Here is a 26,502-nt window from a genome sequence, read left to right as displayed (position 1 = left end):
CCACAGTAAATTTTTAATGAGGTATAATAATGTTAACAGTTGAGGTAACAACTTGCATAGGTATTTAATAGATGAATGATTTTAAACGTTAGCCATTTAATACTCGAGCTGTAGTTTTGGCATGAATGATTGATTTGTCTGTTCAGTGATAAATTCTCATTGCACTTCATGATCAGCTGCCTCAAATGATTTCAACCTGCAAGCAAAACCCACTTGAGAAAAAAGATAAATGATCTTCCAGTGGTTAACACTTAGCTAAGATCTTACCATAGCTCATCTATAGAGGTTAGTGGATTCTCATATTTCTGAATAAAATTAAATTAGCAGCTGTAGGACTTTAAGCTTGTTAGGGAAGAGCAAAGAGTATTACATACTATATTTTTAATAAAATGCAAGTGTAATTTTTAATTTTAAAAAAGTCAGGGCCCAGTGTTTGAATATCTAAGAGGCTCTTAGTATTCACATAATCCTAGCAAGAGTAACTTAATCCAGGCTTTAGTTATTTAGAAAAATGAGATACTGAATATTTTGCCCAGATGCCAATATCTTCTGTGTCCTATGCAATTTTTTCTCCTCAAGACTTATTTTTATCCCTTTAAACTAAAAATTTCAAGATACAATATAGTACAAAGCTTTAAGAGATCTAATGTTAAATATATAAAATGAACTCATATCCAAGTTGAACTGTACTTGTATTACATCATAATATACTGTTTGTTTGCTACATTCAGTTTTTTAATGACTGCTTTATTAGAATCTGGACAAACCTATTTGCTGCCAGACAAATCATTATTATAAGTCTCGGCCATCATTGTTTTCATGTCCATAGTACTGAAGTCATTTAAACATGCTATTTATAAAGCTGTCATCTTCATATGTATACAGTTTGACTATGCCAAATAAAGAACAATGATTAAAACTTAATAAATTTTTGAAAAAAGGAAGTTCCAATAACCAAAATAATGTCTGTTCTGAGCCCTGTAACACACATAGCCTCAGGAATATTAATGAGTGTGATCGATGAGTATTTAGGTGATACCTTGATATTTCACTTTGTAGTAGTTTAACTCCCTTTAGGAGGCAAAGGTGACTTCAGTATACAAATCTGAAAGAAATGCCCTTTTTTTTTTTGGTAAGACTATTAGTGAAGAAAGTCTAATATTCTGTCTGATAAGAATTTGTATAGAAAATAGCTATAAAAGATAAATAAGAAATGTATAAAATGATGCCACCTGAACTTCTTCAGTAGAAGATTGCACAAATTCATGATCTGAGCCAATTAAGACATAAAAATATAAAAGAGGTAACACCAGTCTGAGGTAAACACTAAAAGTTTAAAACTCCCAAGTACTTGAAAAAAGTTTAGTTACCTGCTGACATTGATACACATATACTTATGCTAACTTTGTCTGTAAAAAAGAGATTTGTTGTAGTTAGATACAAAATGTGTAAACATAGTGTGCACTGATTAGTAAGTAAAAATAAAAACAATGAAGCTTAAAATTAAGTCAGCCCTTTTAAAAAAAGTATATATACAAATCACAAGAAGAAAGCCCCACTGTCTTTGGATCAGCTAAGGATTTCATTACAAGAGGCATCGGCTTCTTCATTGGGATGCTGGCTACCAGACAGGAGTTCTGCAGGCAAGAGTTTAGAATGTCCATTCTCAGTAACTCGCTGGGTATAAAACAAGATATAAGCTTGGGCCTTGCATACTTCATCCATAGTGCACATGCTTAGCTTGGAATCATTGCAGTGTACCCAGAACCCTAGAGTGAAGCACAGAAATACATCTTAATATTTACAAAGGAACTTTAGAAGTTTCTAGTATAAATGAAAACATGGATTTAAAGACAGTTTCAGTGAGAGTTAAGCTGTTTTCAAAGGGAAAATAATTGTCTAGCCAATTTATTTCTTTTAATTAGAAATACAGCTTGGGCAGTATGTATTACTGGAATTATCTACCTTTATCCTAGAAGTAATTTGAAGTTACAGAATCTGACCGATTAGTTCACTTGACACTAGCTTTAATTCCTGGTATAATCTTACCAGTTAATGCTTTGCTGGTAATTATACTGTAGAGCAAATAGTGTATAACTCATGTTAGTGTTAAATTAATTGCCTTCATGGGTTATTTGGGCCTTTTGTCCATACCTCTTTTTTCTAAGGTTCATGGAGGCAGTAAGTAAAAGTGAATTTTATATGTTTGTTAGAACTTGAACTCAAAGTTTGTTCCAAATATCTGTGATCCCCCAGTTTGTTAGATGCTCTGTTCTTTAATGAAAGTAACTGAATTAAACCAGTAAACAGAGGACCTACTCTTGGAAGTGTGCCTTTAGCACTCTCTGACTTTTAATTATTGAGACCATCCTTACTATTTTATCCCTTCAGCCCTTATAAGTCAAAACTACTGCAATCCTGCATAAAATATCCCATTTTCTGCACAAATCCCCCTGTTTTTTATGAACAATACTGCAGAAGCATTCTTCTTGAAAGAAAACAAGAGGTCAAGTGGCTTTGCTTAAGATTACTTAGTGGTCAGTTTAGAAACCCCGAAAGCCTGAACTCCGGCTTCCAAAAGTCTAACCCAAGATAAAATACTTTTTCTCGTCTCTACCTCCTTCGGAATTATAACAGTAGGCAGTGTAGTGTCCTGAGCCAAATCCTTTCCCGTGGTGCATTACTACAGCAGATAAATCATAGATAAAACATTCTGGTCTGAGGGATTTCAGGGATTCCCTGCAGCAATAGGGCTCCATGTTTAAGATTTCTTCAAAGCCAACATGAACACCAATCTTCTCTCGGTTATTACGTCCTGACCACCTACGAACAAATCAGGGTAAAATTATCAACAAAATCAAGGGAAAATAACCACATACTAGGTCTAAACTCATAATAATAGAAGGCCTCAGCGTAGAGTACAATCATATATATAATAAATAGTGTAAATAGAAAATCCTTTCAATGCTAAAGTTGGCTATAAATAGAGGAATGTAGGCTTATTTACCAAACAGGTACAGTCAGGTTGTAAAATAAATTATTTGGCTTCTGTAGTTAGATGACAGTATAGGAAGAAAATTAACTTTCAGAAAAACATGGCACTATGGCATTTTCCCTCTTTGAAGAGAAATTCAAGACACCAAAGGGTTTTTAATTCTTTACTGTCTTGTCCATACTTTGAGGAGGATGTCCCAGAACCTAGAGTTTGTTCCTGGGAGACATAACCTGGACCTTTCTTGGCCAGGGGTGGAGAAAAAACAAAACAGGGCACCTCTAATTCCTCAGAACACTTCAGAGCTCTTCATACTAAAAAAATAAAAACTGTGACCCTTACCTGTGTGTAAATCAGTATAACACCTGTTAGTGACAAAACTCAAAAAATGTCCCTGTACTGTCAGTTTCTCAATCTGTTGGTCATGCTTCCCAGTACGGGATCTATGCATGTAAAGCAATGTTTTCATCTTATGCATAGTATGAATTGGTGCTACAGGGGGAAAATAACGTAATATATGTTAGTCCTTTCAAGAGATTATAATCCAACTTGGGGTGGTATGCTGCAGAGACAAAAGAGACAGATGAAAATATAGTATTAAAGTATTGGGGCTTCCCTGGTGGCACTGGGGTTAAGAATCATTGCCTGCCAATGCAGGGGACACGGGTTTGAGCCCTGGTCAGGGCAGATCCCACCTGCCGCGGAGCAACTAAGCCCGTGCACCACAACTACTGAGCCTACGCTCTAGAGCCCGCGAACCACAACTACTGAGCCCACGTGCCACAACTACTGAAGCCCGCGCACCTAGAGCCCGTGCTCCGCAACAAGAGAAGCCACCACAATGAGAAGCCCGTGCACCGCAATGAAGAGTAGTCCCCTCTCGCCACAACTAGAGAAAGCCTGTGTGCAGCAACAAAGACCCAAGGCAGCCAAAAATAAATAAAATAAATTGTTTAAAAAAGTATTAAAACATGAGGTTAAGACAGTAGGAGGTAGAGAAGGGAGAGGGGCATATAGACAGGTTTTATGAAGGAAAAAAATGTGAAAATGCTTATTAGTATGATGTAAAATGTGGTATGGAACTAAAGGTGAGACTTGCAAATTATGTCATCTGCTGGACTAGAAGTCATATCCCAATCTTTCCCTATTAAATGTATAAAAAAATCCTGTATCCAGTGTACCTTTAATCTTAGTAAAGATGGAAGACCAAGCATGGAAAATAGTGGGACTTGCTTAACCTAAGTTCCTGTCATTCTCACTTTATCTCCCTTTTATTTTACCACAAAATTTAAACCTTAAATTATTTAATTATGCTAAATAAATACTTAAAAGTTATCTAATTAGAAAATATTCATTTCCGCCATTTGCAGCAACATGGATGGACCTAGAGATCATCATACTAAGTGAAGTCAGAGAAAGACAAATATTATGACGTCACTTACATGTGGAATCTAAAATGATACAAATGAATTTATTTACAAAACAGAAACAGACTCACAGACTTTGAAAACAAATTTATTGTTACCAAAGGGGAAAGATACGGGGGGGAGGGAGAAATTAGGAGGTTGGGATTAACCTATACACACCACTATATATAAAATAGATAATCAACAAGGACCTACTATATAGCACAGGGAACTCTACTCAATACTCTGTAATAACCTATGTGGGAAAAGAATCTGAAAAACAATAGATATATGTATATGTATAACTGAATCACTTTGCTGTACACCTAAAACTAGCACAACATTGTAAATCAACTATACTCCAATATAAAATAAAAATTAAACAAACAAAAAATATTCATTTCTATCAATAGGTGGATACCCAATGGTTTTTTCTGCTGATAAAATACAGTAAAATGATAAAGAACAAGATAACACTATACCCAAAATTCATAATGGTTTACTTCTGAGAGGGAGAGGGAATAGGACTAGGAGGCACACACATTGGAGCTTCTAAGGTATTAGAAATGTTGTTTCTTATGCTTCTTAAAAGCTCTCGGGCTCCCCTCCCCAATCCCATTCTCCCTTTTATCTTATATACCCTATGTATTGTATACACTGGCAAATACAATAGTACTTTTTGAATAGATGAAGAGAAAGGAAAGAGATAAATGTGATGGTAAAGGCGGCATAAAAATGGTCTCTGAATCAGAAATATGGCATGAAGTGTCAAAAATGTTTTGGGCAGAAGATGGAAGGGGGTCAAATAGGTTTAAATTAAGGTGAGCTTTAAATGGCAGATTAAAGAGGCAATTATGAAGAACAGGAGGTCCTTCAACAATTTATAGTAGCCAATTAAGTACCAATTTAAGTACCAGAAATTTAAGTCCTTTCAATTCTGTCTTTATGGAATCTTATATGTTCTCACCTCTCCATGCTCCCTGGCCCTTGCTACCTGGCCCTGAACAATATTCACCTCCTAACAATCTTCCTGTTTTCATTCCACTTGATTTTACACACCATGGCAGGTCTCACCAGACTTTTCACTAAACCTTTTGTTATATACCCTTTCCTTCCTTCATACCTTTGTTCAGGTTGCTCTCAGGCTAAAGTGCTCCTCCTCCTGTATACACCCCATTCATTCACTTAATATTTTGGGGCATCTACTATGTACTCAGTTCTAGGCTTTGGAATATAGGAATGAAAAAGACAAGATCCCTGTCATTACTGAGTTTCTGTTCGTGGGGAGAGAAATAAGTAAACTATTGCAGATAGTGGTTTTGGCCATGAAGCAAAAATAGGGTAGGTAACGTGACAGTGAAGGTTGGGTGGTGCTACTGTTAAATAGGATGGTCAGGGAAGTCCTCTCTAAAGAGATGAAATATGAACTGAGATTTAAATTATACAAAGTCCTCTATGCCATTAGAGAGGCTTTGGGAATGTTTAGATTTTGCCTAACTCCCTCCTCCAAGGCGCTGATAAATCATTTTGTATATAGTTTGTGATACTTGATATTTCTACTTCACCATTATTTCTGTGCATGCCTGATTATAATCTTATTGAGAAAAGAATCCTACCTTATATTCCCCAAAGAATATGAAACAACATCTGGCATTAAAAAGCACTCACATGGTATCTGCTGACCGTACTTTTAACAGCTTAAATAAATAACTTTAGTCAGTTATTTCCATTAACAGTGATTATCTCTGGGAAGTGGGACTGAGAGGAAGAGGTACTTTTAGTTTGGGCTTTTACATTACCTTCTGTAATGTTTGAATTTTTTTTTTTAACATGTATTCCTTTAATTTAAAAAAGAAAGAAACCGGCAACAACTCATATGTACAAGAAACATGATCTCAACAGTTTTCAAATCATAGCACATAAAGTAACTTCTCATTTCTTAAGAGAACAATAAACTCTCAAGTTAACATGGTTATTGGGCTTCCCTGGTGGCGCAGTGGTTAAGAATCCGCCTGCCAGTGCAGGGGACACGGGTTCGAGCCCTGGTCCGGGAAGATCCCACATGCCACGGAGCAACTAAGCCCGTGTGCCACAACTACTGAGCCTGCACTCTAGAGCCCACGAGCCACAACTACTGAGCCTGCGTGCTGCAACTACTGAAGCCCGCGCGCCTAGAGCCCGTGCTCCGCAGCAAGAGAAGCCACCACAGCGAGAAGCCCACCCACCGCAACGAGGAGTAGCTCCCGCTCACCACAACTAGAGAAATCCCATGCACAGCAACGAAGACCCAACGCATCCAAAAATAAATAAATAAAATAAAATAAAATAAAATAAAACATGGTTATTACAAGGTATGAAACCATATGCTTTGATTAACCAACAGATTTGCCAACTAATTTATCTAAATATATTTCTGAAGACTAAAGTTTTTTGCTTTTTTTTTAACTGCTTGGAACTGAACTGCTATACCATTGTTCAAATATTTTCCAAGCATGAAGCAATTGGGTTAAATACTCTCAAGTTATAGATGTAAATTTAAAAAATTTTATACCTAAAATATGCTGAATACTCTCAAATCAAATACTCTCAAGTCATAGATTTAAATTAAAAAAATTTTATACCTAAAATATGCTGAATACTTTCAAATCAAATCCTCTCAAGTTATAGATTTAAATTTTAAAAATTTTATACCTAAAATATGCTGAATATTAAACACTATAAGCAGAGTCTTACAAGGAGAATGATACTAGCAGACCGAAATGCGAGGGGTCTGCTGATCAGCAATGCATTCTGCAAGGGCAGATAATCAAGGATAGTTATTAAACATGGTGTCTATGATTAGGGCTAGAGACAACGACAGAATTTTTTTCCCTTAAAAAAAAAAAAAACCACAGAAGTAGATAAGTCATCTAGCCAAGTATTAAAATTTATTCTACTACTAACCTGAATCGTTTGAGATGTAGTCTGAGAACCTGAGGTAGGTGGCAAATCATAAGCTGTTTCTGGGCTTCTGTGAGTACAACTGGTTTTGAGGAAAACCTTCTACGCTTTGCTGTGATATTAAAGACAGAATGAGATGCAAATTTAAGGATATAAGGAAAAGCTGAGTAAACTCAAAATAATTCAGACATGTATTATCAATTAAACATCTACTGCGTTACAGGCATTTTACTGTGCTAGAGATAAAGGCATGGCCTTGCCCTCAAGACACTTAGAATCATGTAAACACACAAAACTTATGAGCTAGTCAAGGTATACAGACATGTAAACAAATAAACACAGTTGACTCTTGAACAACAAAGGCTTGGACTACATGGGTCCACTTACATGCAGATTATTATTTTTTTCAATAAATGTACAGTCGGCCCTCTGCAGGTTTCGCATGCACAGATTCAACCATGGATCGAAATTTACATCTGCAGTTGGTTGAATCCGCTGATGCGAAATCTGCAGATACAGATGACCTACTATGGAACTTGAGCATCGGTAGATTTTGGTATAAAAGTGGGTGCACCTGGAACCAATCCCCCACATATACTGTACATGATTTAATATAATCCTGAAAATAAGGCAACAGAATTATAATGTGCTATAATATTTTTAAATAGATTTGGCTATGCCAACTAAGAGGAAAAGTTAAAACTCTCCCTAAACATACTTTAATATACTCTTACCAAAGTCTAATTAAAAAGTTTCATGGTCAGTTCATTTCTTGAGGCTAATCAGGATCCCCAGGGCATGGGACCTTCCTTCCAAGAACACCCATCCCTGCTTCCTGGGGATCCACCCCAGCCCTGCCCAAGAAAGCAAGCCTTTACTAGCTCAGCATCTGAGGTCTCCCTCAGTATCTTGCTATTTTAGTACCAAATCTTAAACAAGTGGAACTGAGGATTCTTTTTGTTTACCCCCCTGCTTCTCTAGAGGTCCACCTATGGACCTTGTCCTGGCTGGGCCATTGGCTACCAAAATTTGCTCTTGATGTCCAGGAGCTATTCTTCAACTTGTACAACAACTGTGACTCCAGCCGTAGCAGCAGCTGCTTCTCATGTAGGAAGTAGAATCAGCCCACCATGAGTCTGTCCTCTAACCCATCTCCTCTTGCTACCAGAAGGCTTTCCTCCAGGTCTATGCCCCTGAGATCCAGGTATCGGGCTGCTGCTGAACGTCGAGGACCTACCTTTGGATTGTCATCCAGAAATGTATGGTCCAAGTGTAGCTAGAGAAACGATGTTAACTCCTTGAATTATAATTTTAAACATTTGCCATTATGTATTAAATTAAAGCAGCTCTTTTAGGCCCTTATTTGGTGGACCCAGGAGACACACACAAACATGTTATAAAGCCATATTCTGCATTTATTCATATCTTTCTACTCCCAGATTTGGTGATGAAAGCATCTAGGACCATTCACATTTATGTCCAAGAAAAAAAATACTTCACTATACAAATTTGATAAAGGTTTATTTTCTTTTAACCTTATAAATCTTAGGCTCCTATAAATTAACAGATTTTATATTAGGCAGCACACAGAAAACAATGTTAGTATAAGTTGTTCTAGATACTATCAACTGATGTGCCCATTTTTTAATGCTGGAACAGCCAATGTTTCTTTTATATTACCTTAGAAGTTTAGTATCTAAAGCCCTAGAATCATTTTTTCAGACATGGAGCTTAAGGAGAATATCTGCAAATATAAACACTAAAATGCCATGTACACTTCGACAGAGATAAAGAAACTGGATAAAGACACAGAAGATCCGATGTGGTTTTATATACCGTTTGCCTGGAGGATGATGCTTCTTTAATTGAAATGGCTATTTCATCCCCCAGTGCTGGGTTCCTAGGCTTGCCTCTATCAGAGAGCTTATCATAGTAGATCTTAATTGTCTGTTTCCTCCATTAGGTATGTGAGCATCTTGAAAGTGTCTTACCTCTATCCACAGCAACTAGAACAATGACTAATATAGAAGAGATGGTCAGTAGATGATTTTTGAATAAATTTTTGTTTTTATGAAGCAAAAGTCCATAGCAGCAGTCCAGCTATATGTCTTATTTCCTATTATATAAGTATGTATACACACACACACATACAGATATTATCTATATATCAATGTTTTGATATGTAGCAAAAAGACTCATAAAGCAAACATTTCATTCAGTACTAAATAACATGGTTACCTTTTACTATTCCCCTTTGCTACTTTATTCTGCCCTCACATATTAAATTTAAATTTTATTTTATGAATCTTTTCTATAATTTACTATATGATCAAAAAAATTTTAATGTCATCAATAAGGCAAAACAAACATATAGTTCACAAATGCCAATTAAAAAGTAGAACTATCCAGCCAAGTTTCTTTTGATAAACTAACAGTTTATTTCTATACCTGCTACTAAAGGAATTTATTCCGGCTTCCTTCATTTGTGTTTCTCTTTGCTAACCTTAGAAAAGCAAAGAGAATATACAGCTTCTACTTACAATTACACTGGTCACATACGTAGATTTTTCCTTCTAAAGCTTCGGTTTCTGTGAATTTGGCCAACATTTCAGTAACCAGACATGGCTGGGAAGCAATATCTTTTCCACTGCATTGGTATCTTTCTGGAAATTCCAGTGACAAGTCCCAGAAAGGTTCTATGGTGTTTGATTTGTTGTCACATGCAAGACATGTAACCTGCAAATAAAAATATTAGTTTCTCAGATTACAATCCTTCTGTCAAAATATTTATTCCTTTCACTAGAAGTCACTGTCAGTAAATTAGCTCTTCTTCTGAAAATGTACTACCAGAATTCTGAATAATCTGTTTTATATTATTTTCAGGGAATAATTTTTTTCTTCCATAAACCCATTATGCATTGATGGGCTTTAACTACTAGGCATTCAAAAAGCTCCAAGGGCATTAGTCAAGTCTGAATTTAGTAGAAAACCAAACCGTGGACTCAGTTATATACCCATTGTGTGTATATATATGTGTGTGTGTATGTGTGTCTATACATATATAATATATATGATATATATTTATATGCATTTAATTTAATGTGTTTAGATTATTAGACTTGAGGTTCTTTGCCCTTTTTCCTTCCTCATCTTTCACTGATTGATTTTCTCTCCCCAAATCCCTATAACCTTTTAACCATGATACAAGTAAAATACTATTAGTATATTTTTATATACAGATTTTAAAATATAGTATATTTTTATATATGGTATATTTAGTATATATTTTGAAGCCCTACCAACTGATAATTTCAAAAGATAGTACATATAACATAAATATACATATAATATAAATATTATACATATAATATAAATACTCCCACTTAAAGCAAACATCACTACATTAAAATCCTCATCAAAATATAGGAACCACACAGAATATGAGGGCTTTCTAACAACTTATATAGGAAATACAGTAACTGGAAAAGGAAAGAATAATAATTTCAGTAAAGCATTCAGCAGGATTTAATGCCAACAAACACTGCCCATAACTGAAGACAGACTCTATAGATCTAAAAATCCACACATGATACGAAATATCACTAAACTCTTTCATAAAAGCTATATTCCTGGAACAAACAAAAAAATAAAGAGGCCAATTTTAATGTAGATTTTAGATTTAACACATTGACACAAAGAAAATAATACTCCTGGTGTTTAGTTTGGGGACTCACTAGGACCGTGGTCTGACCTTTTGAGAACAGTTTCATGAATTTGGGGGCGGGGTGGGGCGGGGCATTCCAACCTCTGAATCTCCTGAGATGACCAGTTTCTTAAGTGTTTATTACACATTGAAAGGAAGAAAGCAAAATGCTGGCATAACAATTTTTATTAATTTCAAAATTCATCCATAAAGGAAAAAACAAGTACATAACCACTCTCGCACTATTCAAAATATAAAATGGTAAATTTCTGGAAAGAAATTTGCAGCCAAGTATCAAAAGTCTTAAATTTTGACAAAGTAATTCTACTTCTAGGACTCTGTCCTAAGGAAATCATTAGAAAAACAGTATTAATTGATCGTGACATTATAATGATGGAAAAACTGGAAACAGTTTACAAGTCAACAATATGGAAATGGTTAAATAAATTATGGTATATACATATGATGGACACTGAAATGTTGTGAAAAGAATGATCAAATATTTTGATGACTATGAAAAATCCTTACATTATTAAATGAAAAAGTGAAAAAAAGCAGGTAAATTCAACATGACCATACAATTAGCGGGGAAAATATGTATAAATATTCAGAAGAAAAATAAAACCTAGATGGAAATATACCAAAATATTAATAGTTTTATGTGTGCATTATGTGGAGTTATGGTACTAAGGGATGATTTTTCTTCTGCATAGATTTACTGTACCATATAGATTTTCTATATGGTATATATAATTTTCTTTATAATTGTGTATTTTAACTTTTGCATAAAAAGTTAAAAATGACAGAGAAAGATGGTGGAAAAATAAAATTGCATGCAACACAAGAAGCACAACTCTTACGTGATAATTGACAGAGTGTAGAATCTATACATTTCTGAAATATGAAGGGAAATAAACTTCATAGATATTCCCTAAGAAGAAATACATTTGAAACATTTAAACTACATTCCAGAAAAGTATGCTATAAAAACAACAGGTGGGGGCTTCCCTGGTGGCGCAGTGGTTGAGAATCTGCCTGCCAATGCAGGGCACACCGGTTCGGGCCCTGGTCTGGGAGGATCCCACATGCCGCGGAGCGGCTGGGCCCGTGAACCACAATTACTGAGCCTGCGTGTCTGGAGCCTGTGCTCCGCAACAAGAGGGGCCGCGATAGTGAGGGGCCCGCGCACTGCGATGAAGAGTGGTCCCCGCTTGCCACAACTAGAGAAAGCCCTCGCACAGAAACGAAGACCCAACACAGCCATAAATAAATAAATAAATATTAAAAATAAAACAAAACAACAGGTGGTATCATTACCATGAAAGTTGAACTGAGGAACAGAGGCATGTGTATAGGGGCCTAATTGCCTCAGTTAAAAAACAAACTTTTTTTTTTTTTTTTAACATCTTTATTGGAATATAATTGCTTTACAATGGTGTGTTAGTTTCTGCTTTATAACAAAGTGAATCAGCTATACATATACATATATCCCCATATCTCCTCCCTCTTGCAAATAAACTTTTTAATAGATCTTTATTGAGAATAATTACTTCACAATACTATGTTACTTTCTGTTGCACAACAAAGCGAATCAGCCATATGCATACTGACTTACTTCACTCTGTATGACAGACTCTAGGTCCATCCACTTCACTACAAATAACTCAATTTTGAATAAACTTTTTTTAAAGCTCTATGCTCTGGAAAAGTAGAGAGCCGATGTCTAGTAATAGTCTACCAACAAGTCTACTCATTCTAGAGAATCAGTAATTAGATGGAAGATTCTGGTTTTGTGACTTTCACAAGGGAAATTTTTGTGGGTGTAATTAAAATAAAGGAAAACCATTTAGGATCTTTCTAGATGAAATCATATTTATTTATCTTAAAATTTCGCTACCTACTTGTTAAAGTTTTCAAACCCTGCCCCCTTAGGTTCTATAGGAAATCCTCCAGGGCTACTCCTTGGTCCCTGAAATTTCTCAAGTGTACACCAAATCCATTCCCAGTACAAAAGTATCTTCAAATCTGTTCCTTGTGGGATTAAACTCTTCTCAATCCCTCAGAGAACGAATGCAATATTATTAACCTAAGAAGCTCTGTTTCCTGATTCCCTCTCCCCATCAAAAAGCTTTAATACCATGGATGTAAAACTACTTCCAATGATTCATGAAGGAAGCAACTGTAAGAGTGAGCGACTTCTTCATACATTGTAAAAGTGACCAATTTTGACCTGAGAACAGTACTAGCGCTAACATACTAGATATACAGAGAATATGCATTTTTTTAGGCTTCACTTTATGAATTCCCCAAGATGAAAATAAGGTTTTAAAAAAATCCATACCTGACTAAGAAGTTGTCCATGAAAGATGTTATTTACAACATTCAGAACCTGCTTGATAAGTTTCCTTTGAGAAGTGGGGATAAGAGCTGGTAACCTGGTACCAGTTGTCTCTAGTTCATGTTGTATTTTATCCAAAAGCTCACAAAGAAATTCCTGAGCATCTTGTTGGGCATAACCACGAAAAGCAGGAATTAGTCTCCATACTGAGTGTAGCATAGCAAATGGTGAGACCAAGGCCCACTTTCCAGACCACATGACTTGGAACAAAGTATGCAATTCATGACATAGAGAAATGTATTGTGAACTTGGTTCCCTTGGCTGAATAAGTTCCATCTTTCTACTCTTTGATGCTCCACCGCTTAGTCCTGATGATAAACTTGGATGTCTGGAGTGAACAGAGCATGTTTCTTTTTCTTGGCATTCATTCATTTGATATACTGTATCTGTGATTGCAGGATGCTTATAAGATGATCTTGTTTTATCACTAGCTGTCACAGCTAGCCATTGGTTCAGATCAAGTTTTAAAAAACATTGTCGAAAAATAAGCAAATGACTTAACACTTGAAGAACAGAATTCATATAGCAAGTATTTCCCAAATTTCTCAATCCTGTTACACCAGGAGTTACTATTGGCCTTCGTTTAACAGAGGAGTCACTGGCTTCTTTTAGTCTTACATCTTCTGAGGTAGATACTACTTTATCTTTTGCTGGTGATGCTGAGGTTTGCAGTGGTACTTGAACAGGAGCTCTTTCTACTGTGGTGGACTCAGCTAGACCTTGCAAACGTAAACTCTTTCTTGGAGGCATACTTTCCAATTCTGCTTTAACTTGATACTCTAACTCTTGCCGTCTTTTCTTCACTTCTCTTTTTGCTATTTTTCCCTGAAATTGTTCTTGCCTTTTTCTTCCAGTGGGTGACTGTTCAAACCAAGTTCGAAAGATTTTACCCATTAGTATCCTTCTCCTGTGCCAAAGAGCAGTATGCATTTGATCTTCATTTTGAAGCAGAGACTGGGTGCCATCATGTAAAAAACAAGAATCATCACTTGTACCCACAGACCGTAAAACCCTCCCACTACGAGTGGTGCAGTGATAATTTTGACTTTTGATTGCACTTAATGTACTTCGTAGTAACTTCAGGTCTCCAATTGCATCATCGTTAAGAACATAATCATCACAAAGGTAACAAAAAGCATACATCTCGTTCACCTCCAATGCAACAGGATGACTGCTTTCTTGAAAGTGCTTGAGTGCATGTTCTTCAATATATCTTCCACAGGCCACATGGGAACAGCTAAGGCAAGCCCAAATAGACTCAGTTGTATTGCAGTCCACACAATGCCATTTCTGAGGGTTGAGGATGGAATGGTCTGGAGCAAGCCGCAACTGCCCAATGTGTTTGCACTTATCCATTGTTAGCATTTATTTAGTCTAGCTGAGAAACACATAATCCAAACAAGTCTCTGTTCATAACATTTGAAGCATCTGAAAACTAAGCAGAACAATGTCAATTTTTAATAAAAGAAAAACAAAAAGCCAATATTTTTCTTTTTCACAAGGTATTTTTCCAGGAATTATTTTATTTTTCCAGGAATAATTTTATAAAATTGCTCTCTCTGCTCCCAATATCTGGGCTGCCTGTCATAATACCATAGGCAGTTCTCACTTTTCATTTACTCTAAACTTCACTAATCTTTCATCCACCTTGCTCTGAAAGCACACACACATCACTTTACTTTCTCTGATGGTTCCTTTTAAAAACTTCGTTTTTAATTTTATGCCACCGTCTACTGGTAAAGAATGGGTAGCGATCCCTTTTCACATCCCCTTTTATCCAATAGTCTGAAGGCAGTTTACAAAAATATTCATTTTCTTAAAAATTGGGACTGGCAAGACCCAAATACATCTCATTAGTGTCTATATTCTGAGAGCCCTAAGTGGAGTTACTAAAATATAATCATAGTTAAAAGCATGGGTTTTGAAGTAGAAAAACTTAGGTTTGAATGCTACCTCTGCCACATACTGTTTATATGTCTGATTTGAGCAAATATTCTAACTTCTCTAAACTTCATCTGTAAAACAGGGAAAATCATACCACCTTCACAGAATTGTTAAAGGACTGAGATAACAAAATATCTGGCACATAGTAAATGCTCAGTAAACAATAAATATTTATCTGACACATAGCTATAGTGAACAAATCAATATTACATTCTATTTATTTAAATAATACTAAATAATAATACTAAATATTCTAATTAACTACGATTTAAAATTTGGCTTTCCAGTAGTAAACCAATAATGGCCTTTAATTCATGGCTCTGTAATGATAGAGTCTGATTTGATAGACTTGACAGTTTGCCTTAAGGAAAGAGAAAAGCATTCTCTCATTCTGTCTTTGTATTTGAATAGACTCTCAGGAATGTGCAAGGATGTATAAGCAAATTAAGAAAAAAGAGGAAAAATATGAAGTGAGTGGCAATATAATAAACTTCTACATTCTGGCAGGCTAAGCATTATCTGAAATTAGAAGCTTATTCCAAAAAACAAACCCACACACCAAAGAAACTTAACATAATAAAACAAATGTGATTCTGACCCAGAAACTTGTTCCTTTATCAGTTAAAGAAACACATCTGCTACCTGAACCTAAAAAGAGTGAAACGGGAGCTTCCCTGGTGGCGCAGTGGTTGAGAATCTGCCTGCCAATGCAGGGGACACGGGTTCGAGCCCTGCTTTGGGAAGATCCCATATGCCGCGGAGCAACTAGGCCCGTGAGCCACAACTACGGAGCCTGCGCGTCTGGAGCCTGTGCTCCGCAACAAGAGAGGCCGCGATAGTGAGAGGCCCGCGCACCGCGATGAAGAGTGGCCCCCACTTGCCACAACTAGAGAAAGCCCGTGCACAGAAATGAAGACCCAACACAGCCAAAAATAAATTAATTAATTAAAAAAAAAAAAAAGAGTGAAACGAAATCTAGTTAAAAAGTAGGGAATCACAAAACATTTTCTTCATTGATTTAACATAAATTGAACCCAAATTTTAGGTTGCAGGTGGGGACCTAGATACAGAACACTCAGAACATTGTGTGTAGCATGATCAATGCTTTAGATTTTTTAGGACAGCAAGACAATATGAATTTCAATGTTACTTGCAGATGCTGCCTCCAAAGCCCTAAGAAAACTGCAAAGGTAAAGTTGATTTTTGGTTTCTTCCCACCTCTTTTTTGTAAAATCTCCTAGCAATCAGAGATACTCCTGCCCACCACCAATGTCTTAACTTTTAGATACCGGGTTTGCTGAATAAAGATTTAAGACTGCCAGCCCCAGCCCTCCACAACTGCACACATTTCACTTCTCTTCCCTCAAAATTTCCTGAGGTCCAAAATCTGGTCAAATATAGTATTTTATTAGAACTAGCATTCAACAATAGCTGCTAATGGCAAAAGTAAGACATCAGTGATTAATATGCTCCATTACCCTAAATCCTTCCAGGTACTGAGGTTAATAATCTTGGAATCATACTTGTCTCCTCTCTTTCTCTCTCCCCACATCAATCCTTTAGGGAGAATGTTTGGCTCTACCTTCAAAATATATCTAGAATCTGATTACTTATTATCTCTACTGCCACCACCCTGGACCAAGCCACAATCAAGTGGATTACTGCAATTAGGCTCCTAAATGGTCTCCCAGCTTTGATCCTTGCTGCCACCGAAAGCTTACTGTCCACACAGCAGCAGCACACTCTGCCTTTAGACCCAGACAGTGAGGGCCCAGACCTGACACGTTAGAGGGCCCCTGCCTGGCCCTCATTATGTGGAGTCAGCAGAGTCAAGGGATGTGGAACAAGCATACATCTCAAACTCCCCTTTTAAACTGCTACTTGGGACCTGGAGAATTCCCTGCCCCAGTCATCCTCAAAACCTGCTTCCAGGGCATACGAGCAATAAGAAGCCACTGAAGAATTCTATAAAGGAGAATGACACAATCAGATATGTAGGTTACAGAGGGATCTGAACGGCAGATCTAGAGGAGGGATGAGTAATTAAAGGAGACTCTACTGCTCCAGATATTACAAGGAAATTAAAGCTGTAGCAGTGCTGAAGCAAAGACAGGAGCAGAGGTAGATTAGTGCTGACCAAACACTGGTTGAAAGAACTGACTCAATATGGAGATTAAGTGAAGAATCTAGGGTTCTCTTCTATCTACTTTTACTTAGAAAGGATCATATAAAGAACACAGAGATAATTTAGTTAAACATTTGTTTCTGGCAAGTCATAGACAATAATTATTAGTTCAACCTCTCGTAGAGATGAAGTGGGAAATGCTGTTTATTTATACTCAAGGGAAATTATTTCATTCTAATATTTTAAAGAGGTGGTATGAGTTGACACCTTGCAGAACATTCAGAAAATGAGGCTCAAAAGAAAAAAAACCTAGAAAGAATACACACACACACACGTATGTGTATATGTATATATACACATATATATTCATTCATTCATTTTTGGGTTATCTCAGGGTACTAGGACTACAAATTATTTTATTAATCCATATTTTTAAATTCCCCAAAATAAGTTTTAAATAGGAAAGATAGTGCTAGATTATAGACTAGCCTCTTTACTTCCTTCTCCTCTATATCCTGCAAATACATTCCCTTAGTTACAAGGAATTTTCCTATTTCGTTACAGTTGTTACTAAAAAATCTATTTAGATGATGGCAAGGCCCCTGACCTTCAACAGGAAGTGGCCTATAATCAAATAGCATAATTCCATTTGATGCAAAATTGTGAAAAGGGTGAAATGTTGATCAGATGCCATCTCTCTGAGAGGCAATATAGCAGGGAAGAGGTCTCACAGCAAAACCGCCCTAAGGAATCCAAATGCCTGAGTCTAACACTCGGCTGCATTTATTACGTGACATAGACAATTATTTATGTTCCACATACTCAGTTTTCTTATCTGTAAAATAACAGTAGTAATAACATCAATAGGGTTGATGAGGGAATTAGGGAAATTTATATTTGTAAAGCACTTACAACAATTCCTGGCACTTAATAATACGGCCCTTAGTACATCTTACCTGCCAATAATAATAATAATAATAATAATAATAACAACAACAATAGTATTACTACTACTACTCTTAATATTATAAATGCTAGCTTCCCTCTAGTTTTATCACTTTTAGCCAGGGGTTCTTCTCAGGCAAATGTGTACTAAGGCAAACTTAGGTACTAACTGATAATTAAGATGTTAGCTGAGGACTAAGGTCAGACCTCTCCCAGGGGTATTTGCATTTTAAAAGGGGATCTTTCAGATAAAATCTTCTAAAAAATCCAAAGACGTGAAACCAGAATGGTGGAATGACAGATCATGAGATTAATATTTTAGAGTAGGGGGCCCACTTGCTCAGTCTATTTATGAAAGAAACCAGTAGGGGGTGGACGACCAAGCAAAGGGCAGGGAAGAAAGCAGGAGCTAGAGAGCCAGGCTGCTGCCACCAGAGATCTCCAGTTTGCTCTGCTGCCCAGAGCCACAGCTCAGAGACAGTTACTAGAGTACCCCAAAGGGGCCTCGTCACACAAAGATCTACAAGCTTGGAAGAGAAGAAAGGGGGATGGGAGTATTTCTTGACACTTCCTATTTTCCTCTACTGGGTTCAGAGCACTTCTTTTCATTTGCTAATCCACTGCTGAGAAGCTATGTATTAGCTCTGTTTGGCTCCAGCAGATAGGATAAGTGATTTGGGGCAGTATATTCATTTTATAGAGAGTTAACAAAACATTTTGGCATCCCCCATGTAGATTCTGGTAAAATATTACCTGTATCTATATATAATAGCAATATACAAATAGTCAAGATGTTTTGAATGAAATCTGTATATAAAGATTAAAATTACCTATATCATTTTCTCATATTTTTAAAAAGTTTCACACTTTAAATTCCAACTAATAGCTATGAAATGGCTTTTTTTAAAACCAGATATGCTACCTATTTTAAAGACAAATGGATTTATAAATATTCTGAAAGCTTCGCTTTGTCATTCTTCACTGCTTAAAGACAATAAAAATTTTAATTTGTTCAAAGAAAACCATTCAAGCTATTCAAACTTTTCATGCCATATAAATGAACAAGCACCTTTATTTTTACAATTTCCTTCAGCAAATCTCTAAAGTTTACAAAATAATTATATTTGACTTGTTGAAACCTAATTATTTTAGTTAGCATACCATTAAAGCAATTATAAAATAGAAAGCTAAAATGACTAGAAGAGAAATAAAACGTAAGATCTTATTAGATATGGTATTTATATTCAAAGGTTTATATCACACACAAACATCAAATAAGATTACAGGTAAAATATATAACTTGTTACGGTTTGACAGCACAAAACTGCTTATACTTACCACACAGTGAGGACTCTGTGGAATCTATTTTAATGGCTCTTCAAACCTCTTGTAATGAATCCTTTCTACCAGCAGAGGTTCAATGGTCAGATCTAGATAGCCATCTACCAAATCTTTATCTTCAGACCTAGCCCTTCTGAACCAGTGCCAGGCACACTTCAACTCAGCTTACCTATACATCTTGCCTTCACAAAATTAGCTTTTCCAATATTCTCTTATTAAAGATACTGTATTATCATTCAAGTACCCAGGCTAGAAATCTTAAACTTTTTTTTTTTTTTGATTCCTCCCTCCCACCTTTTCCATGCGAACATTCAATTTGTCATATATAGTAGGGTTATCATTCCCCAAGTCTTCATTCCTTTCCATTTCCAGAACTATCATTCTCATTATGGACAAATCACTCTGAAGCACAGCAGTAACCTCCAAACTGGTCTCCCATCATCCGGACTCTTGCTTTCCTTCATAGTACTATCCTGCCAAATTAATCTTCAAGTTTGCTTTGAGCCTTTAACTCTTGTACTTAAAATCCTCTGTTCCTCATAGTCAAGTAAAGCAGTGGATTTCTAACTTCGACTAAGACTCCTTAGAAACTTTACATCAGGTTCCAGTAAATGTGTGTACACATGTAACACACATACCTGGAGCAAGTTTCACAAACAATCCTTATAAAAATAATGTATTCTGATATTTCCTATTCTATTTCATTAAAAAAAAAATGCTGGTCACAAATCACTAAACGGCAGTTTTTCAAATACTGCAATAAAAAAATACTTTACATTTGCCAGTCGTGCTTTCAAAATTCTCCAGATTCCAGCCTATCTTCTTCGCCTCATCTTATTACCCCTCTGTCATGAGCACTCCAGCCAAAAGGAGTAATCTCCAGTTCATTTCCTGAACTCATCTTCCTCATTCCCTCACTTCCACCTTTAAAAAATTTTATCTATCCTCCAAGGCCCAACTCCTTCATAAAGTATTTCTAGTTAAGAAAATCTTCTTCTCTCCTAACTTCCTAAAAGCCTTGAGTTGTGCCAAATGTGAATCCTTGGGTTTATCTGTGTGCACATCCTTACTCTGCCAACTATCTGCTGGGTAGGTTCCCTGTGGTAAGGGAGGGACTACTTCTCAAACATCTTTTATCTCCTTAATAAGAAAAGATAAGGGCTTTATGAAGATCCTCTAGGTTCTATAGCCATACTGTTTCAGGCTACCAAATTCTTGGCACAGTCAGTCAACTAGTATTAACTGCAGGCCCACTTCAGTTTTCTTTGTGGCTTTTAAATCAGTGGTTAAGAATAGAAAGTCATCGATCACCAGTGACCAAAACTGCCTCCTCCTCTTAACCAAGTGACCGTTTTGCCCAGCTAAGGCAGTTTCCTGATAGTTTGTGATGTCATTATCCTACTTCCTCTGTTATTAACCAAAGCCTACCATGTGTCTTGTCCCATCCTACATGCTTCCAGATGCCCAAAATAGATCTTACACAAAAGCAAACTGAGAAATACTTCCCCAACCCTAACTGGGGTATTTTAAATTTTGGTATGACATGTAGTGACCCTTTAAATAAATATTTGTGGTCCAAATATAAGTATTACTAAAAGCTATAAGAATCACTGAAAAGTTAGAAGGGTAACTAATTTTTTACTTCAAAAATGAATATTCCACTATAAATTTTTAGTTATCTTTAACATAATGATCTTTCTCAGTTGACCACTCACTTTCCACCTCAGTTTCTTTAGAAGACACTTAGAAAGGCAGCATAGAAACTACAAGAGGTTAGGTACCAAAGATCAGTTATATGAAAGTGATTTAGATTTTCTAATCAGTGCAATTAGTAGCATAGTTTTCAGATTTTTCTCATTAAAAATGTTTTATGGAAGTCTAGAAGTTACCATGAAAAACAAACACACAAAAATAGCCAAACTAAATTACTATTTTAAAAAGTGACATAAAATGAGGGAAATAGCTAATATACATTTCTAGAAAGAGTACTTTAAAATCTGAATAGTCACTAATATAACATCATCATGCTCTATTAAGAAACTTCCCTCTTTCATAGTTCATACTTAGTCAAATAATCATCATATAAGATTTACATTTCAGATAATGCCTAGTGTGTCTTATAGGCACAGTTTTTACAACTATCAAAGGATTGTTTAAAACTCTTGTAAGACCACATGATAAATCCAAACTCCTTAACATGGCATGTAAGCGTTTTCAAATTGTGGCACAATATGTACTTTTCTACCCTTATCTATGACCAGCCATTTCCCACACATCTTTTGTTAAAATGTTTTTATATACCAATGACCACATGGTGAATAAGTTTAATTTTTTAAACATTTCATAACTGGGATATGAGCTATTGTTTCATAGGAAATGGGTATGCACATTTTATATAAATACTTATATAAATTATATTCTTATTGAAGAAAAAAACATGTACCACTGGGCATAAAGTAGAATATTTAAATAAAATTGTCACAGTAACCATCTTTATCTCATTAAAGAAAATTCTCTCGAGACTTCCCAAGAGGGATGGCATATGTTGAATCTTTATTTAACAAAGATAATTTTTGTAACAAAACTTATTTTTCTTTTAACAGTACCAAATAGCCTAAACAGATCCTCTAGAAGCTATTAAAAGTAGGAAGATTTGTTATTTTCCATGATAAAAGATAGGAGGAAATGGCAATTTCAATAGGAAGTAGGCCTTAGGAATTACTAACCACCACAATCTTTACATGCATTTGGATAAGAATGAAAATAACTATCCACAGTAATTAGGGCAAACCTTACCCACTCCTTATAAGTAGTTTTCAATTTTCCATTTATTTCACGGAACCACCATAGTACCCTGTTCTCTTAAGAGATGTATATAAAATGTCAAGGGTCAAGCATAGTGCCTGGCACATATAAAGGGATTCAATATTTTTGAATGAATAAATTATTGAATGAATAAACACAGTGGGCTCTCAAACTCTCTCTGCTCCGTCTTAGGTATGCTATTATACCTATTATGTGTTTTGGCACCTCTCCTTGTCAATCATGATGTATTTCCTTTCCTTTATCCTTAGAAAGGCTCTGGTTATTCTTTCTTCCTCTAGAGATCTAGAATCTATAATTACCCAGATCTTTAATGAGTTTCAACTCATTAAACAATAAAGGATACTCTTTCCCTGGGCCTTCTTCAGGTCTCTAGCATGCCTCTCCTGAGGCACAGAGATTGTATCTAGTTGACCATCTAAGAAAAAGCTCCTGAAAAGCAAGTTCTGCTGCCAGATTATTTGATTTCCTCACCCACCACAACTTTCAAGTATTTCATTCACAGGCAATTTTGTTCCAGAATATTTATCATTACATCAACCTATTGCAGCTAACTTCATAACAATAGGGGAAACATTCATAAAAAGATTGAGCATTCTACCATGGGTCTAGTAAATTGAGCTCAAATACTTTGTATAAAATGGCCAGACTATTATTCTAGTACATATATGACCTGGCCTAACAAGTATATTCTTGGACTATAAATTAGTTTTCTATGGCATGTAAAACTCCATTAAAAATGAATTTCTTATAATAAAGTTTTTATGATGTCTGAAAGTGCTATGAAAAATCAATTGTACTTCTTATAGTAATCTTTGTCAGAAGCCAGTATTGGTAGAATCCTTTTATATTTTAGTTACTTGTCACCTGTTTGGGCTGTGCCTAATGGCAAAATTGTCCCCATTACTGAATTCAGGAAGTGATTGGGCATACATTTCCTATCTTGATTAGACTCCTAAGCCCATGCTCTCAGCCTCTCTCTAATCTCCCTCAACCAGACAACTCCATTAGAATCTGGCAATGTTCCTTCTGGCTAACATTGCGAGGAAGGAGAAAAACTTCAAAGCACGTTTTTTTCTGCTACCAAGATGCCAAAATGTTGCCTTTCCCTGTACTTCTGTACGATCCAAAAACCCAATTGAGCGAACATTTACAGAGGTTTTCCCTCCATGTTAAGCAGTAAGTCAGGTGCTAGGGTTACAAATAAAATACAATCAGACTCTGCCCTCAAACAATCCAACAAGCAGAAAATCCTCTTATGTACCACCAATGCTATAACACTCAGTAAGATTCAAGTGTGTAGAGGAAAAGTTTGGTAGAGGTATATATGATACCTTATTTCTTTCTTTTTGGAGTGCAAGAAAAAAACTATGTGAAAAAGGGGGGTAAAGAGAATTGGGTAGAAACAATATACTTCAAACATTTAACCCAAATCTTCAACGGATTTCCCATTTTAAATATTCCAAAAAGTTTATCATTGTAAATTACACTAAACGCGGATTCACCAATCACTTAAATTTTTTAAGCTTAAAAAAAAATGTGGGGGCTTCCCTGGTGGCGCAGTGGTTGAGAATCTGCCTGCCAATGCAGGAGACACGGGTTCGAGCCCTGGTCTGGGAAGATCCCACATGCCACGGAGCAACTGGACCCGTGAGCCACAATTACTGAGCCTGCGCGTCTGGAGCTTGTGCTCCGCAACAAGAGAGGCCGCGATAGTGAGAGGCCCGCGCACCGCGATGAAGAGTGGCCCCCACTTGCCACAACTAGAGAAAGCCCTCGCACAGAAACGAAGACCCAACACAGCCATACATACATACATACATACATACATACATAAAAAGAATGTAAGCAGACAAGAATAGCATTAAAAAAATAAAAAATAAAAAAAATGTGGGACATTAATATTTTCAACGAAAAATAAGACTTATGCACAATCAAACCAGTCAAAACACTGCAACTTTCTACAATGTATGTATTGAACTCTGTTCAATATCAGAATGTGTCTAAATTTCAATATGAATAGTCTACAATGACAAATACTGGATTGAAAAATCTGCTACTCATTGCAAAATTAATGGCTAGGACACAAAAAGCTAGAGAAATGGCAGTGCCGGGGAGAGAGGCTAAATGAGACAAAATGTATTAAATCTCTTTCAAATGGCCTGAGACGCTAAATTAAGGATAAAAAGATTAGGGTTCCAAGAATACAATGTGTTCATCTCTTTTAAGACAACTGAGTACTGAATCTCACTGTGATTATGAAATATTCTATAAACATGTGCTTAACTTATGCTTGGCTCTCCGAATTTGATCACAGTGAACAGCCAATTCTTTTTCCTTGTTTATACCTAAAGCTGGTTTTAAAGACAACTCAAAATGGAATTCCAGGCCCAACATTACCACCCCCCTACTTTTACCCCACAGGCAGCTACTTAACAGATAATAAGGAATTCAAGTGCAGGGCCTGAAAGTCGTATTTCTATGCTAATTTCACAACCCCGTTACTCGCAGGATCTGACAATTAAGGCTTAAAAATGGGGAGCAGGGGTTTGAGGATAAAGCGGCTCTCTCAAGACTTGCTTATTTTTTAACTTCCAAAATTAAAACTGCAAGAAATTATCCAGTTACCAGTAGAATTTACAACAGCTCAAACTTGAAGTTGAAACAATTACCATGTTTCACTTTCTTTTTTATTGCGGGGGTGGGAGAGAGGGCGAGTCCTACTATTTCGTAAACTTGAGCAGTCATTTTCTTCTCCCTATGCTGACACATTTCTTTATGCCCCCCAAGTAAGTTTAGCCTATTAGCATTCCTTCCCCGAAGGCCAGCGGGAATGGTTTAGAAAGCTGGTATTCAAAAATCCCAAGTGTCTCTAAGTGGCAGCAGGTGCTGGTAGTGCCGCGACCCGATCAATGGAGGGAAGGCAAGACATTCCTTCTAAATGGAGGACTAGAACCGCCCTTCCAAAGCATCCCAGGGGCGCTTCGGGCATCACTTGGCGGCACTCAGAGCCAGGAGGATGATGCGGTTTTATCTCGACAGTGCCAGCTCCACAGAGCGCCCCAGCCCGCATCAGATACGCGATCAGATTCGCGATTACATCTCCTCCACGCTCCGGCACGCGGGTCGGGGCACAACTCCCCCTCTGCATCCCCTCAAGTCCCCCAATCTTGCCCCTTCTCCCAACTCGTCCCCCGCCCCCAGCCGAGCGCAGGGTGGCAACGCGGTGACCCTGGCCACAGGGGACGCCGCTCCTGGCAGCATCTCCGGGGACTCATGAGGTGCCGGCACCGGCCAGGGCATCGCTCGACCCACCTTAACTTCCCAGAGGCGCCAATTCTAAATTCGCCAGACCCGCCGCCGCTGCCGCCGCCTCCTCCTCCACGCGCCCCTAGGCTCGCTCCCCTCAGTCCGTCGGCAGCCCCCTCTCCCTCCCTCAGGACCCCTGCGCCCTGCGCGGCGGGAAAACGCCGCTAAGTGCCTCCCGGCCCTGGGGGCTCCCGTCGGATCTCTGCTCCAGCAGGGAGCCTCGCTCAGCCAACCGCCGCAGTCGCGCGCGCCTCTCACGCACACTCACCAGCCCGAGCCGGAGCGGCCATCTTAGCGCTCGTCTCCCGCGCCCCCCTTCCCCGCTACCCGGTGCCGCGGCGACAGCAGCAGCAGCGGCGGCGGCAGCGGCGGCCCGGTCGGGCGGCTACGTCAGCGGTGACGCCGCGGCCGACCCCGCCTCCCTCCCCCACCGCCCTCCCCTCCCAAGCCTTCGGAGGGCCCAAGGGGGCGGGCCGCGCTGCGTGGCGACTGCGGACCCGTGGGTTGCCGTTCTGAGGGGGAAACCCGCGCCCGGGCTCCGACTGGGTGTCCGGGGATGAACGTCCCCCGGCGCCG

General features: G+C 37.5%; 1 protein-coding gene across 1 annotated transcript; it reads right to left on the bottom strand.

Moving 5' to 3' along the window:
* On the bottom strand, positions 1-26,302 carry USP44 (ubiquitin specific peptidase 44). Its single transcript, XM_057556108.1, has 6 exons — positions 26,195-26,302; positions 13,383-14,874; positions 9,879-10,074; positions 7,342-7,450; positions 2,618-2,823; positions 1-1,769 (listed from the first exon to the last, which is right to left on the bottom strand). The coding sequence occupies exons 2-6, from the start codon at positions 14,802-14,804 to the stop codon at positions 1,570-1,572; spliced, it is 2,133 nt and encodes a 710-aa protein (XP_057412091.1). The 5' UTR covers positions 14,805-14,874; positions 26,195-26,302; the 3' UTR covers positions 1-1,569.
* Between the last annotated feature and the right edge of the window lie 200 nt (positions 26,303-26,502).

The sequence above is a fragment of the Balaenoptera acutorostrata genome, chromosome 11, assembly GCF_949987535.1.
Source record: "Balaenoptera acutorostrata chromosome 11, mBalAcu1.1, whole genome shotgun sequence".
NCBI classification, from domain to species: domain Eukaryota; kingdom Metazoa; phylum Chordata; class Mammalia; order Artiodactyla; family Balaenopteridae; genus Balaenoptera; species Balaenoptera acutorostrata.
This window is presented reverse-complemented; position numbering and strand designations above follow the sequence as displayed.